Source organism: Eimeria mitis, genomic scaffold (genome assembly GCF_000499745.2).
Source record: "Eimeria mitis Houghton genomic scaffold, Emh_scaff293, whole genome shotgun sequence".
Lineage (NCBI taxonomy): Eukaryota > Apicomplexa > Conoidasida > Eucoccidiorida > Eimeriidae > Eimeria > Eimeria mitis.
The window spans coordinates 5,599-12,941 of record NW_013571271.1 but is presented as its reverse complement, the minus strand read 5'-3'; the positions used below and the strand labels follow the sequence as shown (position 1 = coordinate 12,941).

Genomic DNA, 7,343 nt, shown 5'->3' with positions numbered 1-7,343 from the left:
TTGCTGCAGCAGCAGCAGCAGCAGCATCCGCTTCTGCTGCTGCTGCTGCTGCTGCTGCTGGAATGATTTTAACTCAGCTGCATTTGCTGCTGCTGCTGTTGCTGCTGCTGCTGTTGCTGCTGCTGCTGTGTGTGCTGCGTCTGATGCAGCGTCACGCGATAGCAGCAGATATATCTATAACTGAGGAGACATCTCTGACTCCTCTGCAGCTGCTGCCGTCTCCGCAGCTATCGTTGCTGCTGCAGCAAGGGGGGGCTGGATGGGGGCCCCGGGCCCTCAGGAGGCCCCACCAAGAGGGGCCCCCTGAGGCTCTGTTTCAGCAGACATATGACTTTGCTTGTTTTCCAAAAGAAGGTAAATTTGTATTTCGGTATATTGAGGCCCCCAGCACGACAGCAGCAGCAGATGCAGCAGCAGCAGCAGAAGGCTTCCTACCCTCAACAGATGCAGCAGCAGCAGCAGCAGCAGCAGCAGCAGCGGAGGGAGAACATGGAAAAGGTAGATGGACAGAGGGTTTAATTGCTGCTGATCCACGCACCTGGCGAATGGGCCACCGGGTGTACATACACCGCAATTTCTGGGGCCCCCAGTTTCCCCTGGGGGCCCCCCAGGGGCCCCTGGGGGGCCCCCCGCTTCCCCTTGCGCAGGAAGAGGGTACGAGAAAGAGCTGTATAGAAGGAGCAGCAACTCCAGGAGATGCAGCAGCAGGAAAGCATGAAGATATGAAGGATTCTAAGCAAGAGGGAGAGGAGAAGGTGCAGCATCAGGTTTGTGGGTATGAGCTGTATAGACACCTGGTGGGTGTATGTGAAGGCCCTGAGGAAGTAGGTGTAGGGGGGCTGCTGCCTCTCCCTTTAAATATGGATTGGTTAGGGTTTCTATCACCAGAGAATAAAGGTTGTTATATAGGACAGGAGACACTGACACGAGCACTGCATCAGCTCACCCCATATAGACGTCTTGCATTGCTCCTCAGGGGCCCCACCTGGCCAAGGGGGGCCCCAGCTAGGGTACAGTCTCTACCCTGGGCCCTCCCCACACTGGAGAGCACTCTCCCTGCTCGTGTTATCAGCTGGTGGCTCGAGGCGTTGACAGCAGCAGCAACGAGGACTTCGTATAGGTTATGGGGGCCCCCCGGGGGCCCCCCAAGGCTACCACCGCCAGCTGGACTTTCTAGTGAGTATGAGGAGATACATGGGGCGGGGGGGCCCCACCAAGAGACAGAGCAAGACCCCAGTATGCCTGAGGGGCAATGCATTGGCTCAGGGTCTCGGGTGTATAGACAGGAGACAGGAGACAGCTCAGAAAAAGATGCAGAGTGGAAAGAGGTGGGGTTGGTGGTTGCGTTCAATGAGGAGACAGGCGCAGGGATTTGTCTCCTTAGGAGTAAACCGGCTGATGGGCCCCTCAAGACACCCCAGGTGAGACATAGAAAAGGAGACTCTGTCTCTCTCTCTGTCTCTCTCTCTCTGTTTCTGTCTCTCTCTCTGTCTCTCTCTCTCTGTTTCTGTCTCTCTCTCTGTCTCTCTCTCTCTGTCTCTCTCTCTCTGTCTCTGTCTCTCTGTCTCTCTCTCTGTCTCTCTCTCTCGCTGTCTCTCTCTCTCTGTTTATGGTGAGGAGCCATTTTCTTTGTTCTCTCTCTTCTTATTAATTTATGTATTAACACTATAGATATATCGAGGTGTATGCGCATACACCCCGTCTCGTCTTCACGTGCATGCATTTATTTTTCTTTTTCTATGGATTCAGGACCTGGCGAAGTTTGCTGTGGCTCTTGCGGGGGCCCCCGTAAGAGTATCCCCACAAAAGACCCCATCGGGGGCCCCCGAGGGGCCCTACGACCCTAAAGGTGGTGGAGAGGTGTTTATGATTGTCCCCCCCCCATATGTCCTTGATCTCTTGCTGCAGAGCACTCAGCCCCAGGAATAAAACATATATATATATATATATATATATATATATATATATATATATATATATATATGCATATATATGCCAGGGGCCCCCTTGGGGGGCCCACTTAGGGGGGCCCCCTAAGGGGCCCCCAATATACGTAGTGTACGCTATCAACTTCAATAGGTCCTTAGGGTAGCGGTTAGCATATATAAGGCCTTTGGGGGCCCCGCAGGGGCCCCTAACACACCGAAGGCTTCTTTGGGGGCCCCATAGGGGCCCCTAGGACACCGTAGGCTTCTTTGGGGGCCCCGCAGGGGCCCCTAAGATACCGTATGTTTCTTTGGGGGCCCCACGGGGGCCCCTAGGACACCGTAGGTTTCTTTGGGGGCCCCATAGGGGCCCCTAGGATAACATAGGATTCTAGTGAGGCCCCTGTAAGGTCCTTATTAGGGGCCCCTTAAAGGTTTATTAGTACCATAGCAATACCTTTATAGAAACAAATGATTCAGCTTTTCTTGTAGAGTATCAACTGTGTTGCTGGGGGGCCCCCCCTGGGTATCACGGGGGCCCCGGGGGCCCCCAATCTAAGAAAGCCTTAGTTGTTGTTGTTGCCCTTCTTAGTCTTTATTATACTGCATCTATTTACTACTCTATAAAGAAGTAAATAGTAATATAATAAATTTATATTTTTTTATTTTATTTCTTCTATCTATGACGTTTTTATCGGCACCCAAAGAAGGCTTAGTAGCATACAAATATAAAACATGTATTTGCTTGCCTCGTATCACGATTCGCAACTAGGACTGTTATATACTTGTGTATAGTATATATATATATATATATATATATATATATATATATATATNCACAGGCGAGGCGGGGGGGCCCCCCTTCGTAGACCTACGGGGGGGGCCCCGGGGCCCTATGGTCATCTCGTTCTTCTGTGTTGGTGTTGATGGGTTTAATTAAATAAAAATAAAAATATTATAATTATAATTCTTAAAATAAAGGCAAATTTGGGTTCTACTGGCTCAGAAGGAGGGGAATTGAAGCAGGAGGGGGCCCCTGTAGTACTCCTGCTGTTGCTGCTGCTGCTGCTGCTGCTGTTGCTGCTGCTGCTTCTTTGGCCGCTGCTGCTGCTTGCTTGGTTGCTGCTGCTCTCTCGGAGGCGTTCACAGCTGCAGCAGCAGTTGCAGCTGCTGCAACGATGGCTGGGTGGCTCGCTTGTCACATATAAATAAATGTGCGTAAGTCGGCAGCAGCAGCAGCAGCAGGAGCTGCTGCTGCTGCTGCTGCAGCAACGCACGCGCATCACTTAAATAACAGCAGCAACAACAAGAGCGCCTGCTGCAACGGCAGCAGCTGCCACAAGGTAGTGTTTGTGTTCCATAGCCCTGCGGCGGCGGCGGCAGCAGCAGCAGCAGCAGCAGCAGCAGCAGCAGCAACAGGAGGAGCAGCACAGCAGGAGAAGCATAAGCGCTGAGCCGTGTTGCTATCACCTGCAGCAGGTGAAGAGGCATTGAAGGGGCTCTATGGGGCCCCCAGTACCCTGGCATTAAGCGATATTGTTTTATCAGGGGGGCCCCCAAGCCGAGGCGGTTGCTGCTGTCTGTACACCGCAACACCAAATGAAGCAGCAAAAGGAGGGCCCACTGTTTCCTGAGTATCTTGAAGATGAGCAGCAGCAGCAGCAGCTGCAGCAGCAGCAGCAGCAGCAGCAGCATGCGGTGGACATATCAGGACTTTCTTGCGGCACATCATACAACCCAGAGGCAACTCTGCTGCAGCTGGGGTTGTCTAGGGATCTGCTGCAGCAGCAGCAGCAGCAGCTGCAGCAGCAAAAGCCACAGCTGCTGCTGGAGTTAGAAGCAGAAGCAGCAGCAAAAGAGGATCGAAGAATAACAGAAGCAGCACTGGTATGCGGTGAGGTGAATCTAGAGAGAGACGAGAGGGAGCACCGCAGGCAGTTCAAGCTGCAGCAGCAGCAGCAGCAGCAGCAGCAGCNGCAGCAGCAGCAGCAGCAGCAGCAGCAGCGACTGCAGCAGCAACATGAAGACGAAGCTTACAGAATCCACAAGGAGAGAAGAAGACGTCAGCGACAAAAGGAAAAGCAGCAGAAGCAGCAGCAGCAACAGCAGCTGCTGCTGCTGCCAGAAGCTGCATGCACAGGCCCCCGCCGCAGCAGCAGCAGCAGCTCTGATGAAAGTGTGATTATAATAGACCCTCCCTCTTCCAGCAGCAGTAGCAGCAGCAGCAGCAGCAGCATCACTAGCAGCAGCATTGATGTCAGCAGCAGCACGAGCAACAGCAGCAGCAGCAGTAGCAGGTGGCCGCTTGTTACTGCATCTGCTGCTGCATCAGCTGCTGCTGCTGCTGCTGCTGGGCTCCATGTCTCCCCCGATATAATCCGAAAGCTAGATGAGGCCTCGGCAAAGCCCCAAACTATATGGGATCTAAAACGCATGCAAACAGCAGCAACTGCTGCTGAGGGGCTCCTGCTGCACCCTAAGCACAGACAGAGGAGCACGAAGTCCGCCGGTACCACCCAGCAGCACCAAGCAGCTGCCAGCAGCAGCAGCAGCAGCAGCAGCAGCAGCAGCGGGGTAGCAGCAGATGCTGGAGCTGCAACATCCTTTCCTGTGGACCGGCGGAGGAGGAGGAAAGCAATAGCAGCAGCAGCAGCAGCAGAAGCTGCTGCTAGCATTGCTGCTGCTGCAGACAGGCCTGTGCAGCTCGGTCATAATTTTTCTGTTGCTATAGATGGGCTGGAGAAGCCGCTGCTGTTTTCTGCTGCTGCAGGTGCAGCAGAGAGAACAGCAGCAGCAGCCAGCAACAGCAGCAGCAGCAGCAGCAGCAGCAGCAGTGAAGGTGAAGACGAAGACACGACGGCAACAGCGGCAGAGGCGAGGAGGAATCTGCAGCAGCAGGAAGAGGAACTGCTGCTGCTGCAGCAGCAGGAACATCTGCTGCTGCTGTGCAGACAAAAGCCGAGAGACGTGGAGCTGTGGGTGCAGCTAGTGGCGCTGCAGCAGCAGCTTCTACAGCAGCAGCAGCAGCTGCTGCTGGCAGAGGTAACGTCTGAACAGGTGCTGCTGCGGCAGCAGGACGTCCTTGACTTGGCATGCGGGAGCGAGACAAATGCTGCAGCAGCAGCAGCAGCAGCAGCAGCAACAGCAGCAACGGCAGCGCCGTCTCTGGTTGTGCTGAGGCGCTTGCTGCTGCTGCAGCAAACAGGGACCCCTCTTGCAGCTCCTGCGTGGCGTAACACCGCAGCCCTACTGGGAAAGCTGATGGTCTCCCTGAACCCCAGCAGCAGCAGCAGCAGCAGCAGCAGCAGCAACAGCAGAAACAGCAGCACCCAACTTTCGCTTACACTAGCGAGGTCTCTGTGCAGCGCTGCTGCTGGCTCTTCTCAGCATTCCGAGGAATCCATGCGGCTGCTCATGGGGGACTTGCTGCGTGCAGCATCAGAAACGATTGCTCCCGCAGCAGCAGGAGCAGCAGCAGCAGCAGCAGCAGGAGAAACAGCAGCAACAGCAGCAGCAACAGCAGCAGATAACTATAGAACATGTCTCGCATTACTGCATGCGGTTCTCTTTGATTTCATATTACCAGTAGAAGTGAAGTCAGGCCGTGTTGCTGTTGCTGCTGCTACAGCCCAGGCTGTTGTTCACTTGGCGTTGCTGCATGTTCAGCAGCAGCAGCAGCTGTTGCTGCAGCAGCAGCAACAGCAACAGCATCAGCATCAGCAGCAGCAACAGCAGCAAATGATGCCCCCCTTGGACCAGTTGAAGGTAGGAATGAATCGAGATTATCCACCTATGTTCAGCGGAGAATTTGTTGTTGCTGCTGTCCTTGCTGCTGCTGCTGCTGCTGCTGCTGCTGCTGTGGCGCTGCTGTTGCTTTGGTAGCTGCTTCCGCCTGTCTCTGCAGCAGCTCCTTTTCTGCTTCTGTTGTGTGTTGTTGGTTGCAGCAAATATGGACAGGTGAGAGCAGCAACTGCTCCAGGCGCGCGGGGGAGATCGGCTGCAGACTGCAGCAGCAGCAACAGCAGCAGCAACAGCAAGTGTGCAGCAGCCCGGCTACGACAGTGTATATGCAGCTCTGTGAATCTGTTGATAGCAACGTGGCGGCTATGCGGGAGGCCCAAAGAGGCCTGCAGCAGCAGCTGCTGCAGTCCGATGCAACAAGTGAAGGAGCTGCAAGTCTTGACAACCACAGCAACAGCAGCAGCAGCAGCAACAGCAGCAGCTGCAGCAGCAGCAGCAGCAACAGCAGCAGCAGCAGCAGCAGCAGAAGCAGAAGCAGAGGTTGTGGTGAGGAGGTACGCGGCTTTGCTGCCTACTGTGTTGCAGACTTCGGGGCCTCGTGCTTCGGATGGAGAGGTGCTGCGGGAGGCGCTGCAGCATCAGAGGGAGCAGCAGCAGCAGCAGCATCCACAGAAGCAAACGCAGCAGCAGAAGCTGCTGCTGCTGGCAAGGTAGCAGCAGAAGCAGCCATTGCAGCAGCAACAGATGCAGCAAAAGTGGGAGAAGCCGCAGCAGCTGCCAGTGCAGCAGCAGAAACCGCAGCAGCAAATCCTTCGTTTGCTGCTATGGATGCAATGCGACGTGCTGCAGATGCAGCAGCAGCAGCAGCACAGGCAGCAACAAAGACCGCTGTAGAAGCAAGAAATGCAGCAGCAGCAGCAGCAGCAGNGCAGCAGCAGCAGCAGCAGCAGACCTCAAGCTGCCGTCTCCGTACTGTGCCCCTGCAGATCGTATGCAACACACGAAGCAATGGGAGCTGCTGCAGCCCGTCTTGTCTGCTGCTGATAGGATTTTATCTGCTGCTTCTGTTGCAGGTCTCTGCTGCTGCAGCAGAACAAAGATCCTCAGCAGCAGCAGCTTCAGCAGGGCCACCAACAGCAGCAGCAGAGCCAGCAGCGGCTGCGGTGTACCGACCGCTTCAAGTGCAGCAGCAGGGAAACCAACAGACGCAGCAGCAACTGCAGCAGCAGCAGCAGCTGCTGCTGCAGCAGGCCCAGCCTATGGATTAATTCTTGGGGTTCTTGACTGTCTATGCGCTCCCACGCTGCACAGGTTTCCTTCGAGCCATCCCCGGCTGCTGCGAGGAGACACTGCAGCAGCAGCAGCAACAGATGCAGCAAGGCTCAGAGCCCTCGTGCTTCTACTGCAGCAGCAGGAGGAGCAGCAGCAGCACCAGCAACAACAGACTGTCTTTCCGTCAGAAAGCATGGGGCTAGGTAGCAGCAGCAGCAGCAGCAGCAACAGCAGCATCAACAACACCAACAACGGCGCTGTCCCCTTTTCTTTCTTCTGGCCGCTTCCCTCCTTGCTTCCTGCTGCTGATACCCCGCTGCTGCAGCAGCAGACACGAGCTGCAACACGTTGGCTGTTAACTCAGAGACGCTTGCGGCGGGCTGTGCTGCGGTTCCAGCAGCAGCA

The 7,343-nt window shown here is 55.2% G+C and overlaps 1 protein-coding gene across 1 annotated transcript in view; it reads left to right on the top strand.

Moving 5' to 3' along the window:
• The window catches only part of EMH_0007030 (uncharacterized protein), a gene marked incomplete at both ends in the record, with an annotated part of 13,018 nt that overhangs the window by 2,252 nt on the left and 3,423 nt on the right, over nucleotides 1–7,343 (top strand). Inside the window, 8 exon segments of the mRNA XM_013497790.1 lie at nucleotides 150–868; nucleotides 1,073–1,421; nucleotides 1,750–1,788; nucleotides 3,474–3,900; nucleotides 3,904–5,690; nucleotides 5,870–6,593; nucleotides 6,597–6,629; nucleotides 6,740–7,343. Coding sequence (XP_013353244.1) covers nucleotides 150–868; nucleotides 1,073–1,421; nucleotides 1,750–1,788; nucleotides 3,474–3,900; nucleotides 3,904–5,690; nucleotides 5,870–6,593; nucleotides 6,597–6,629; nucleotides 6,740–7,343 — 4,682 coding nt within the window.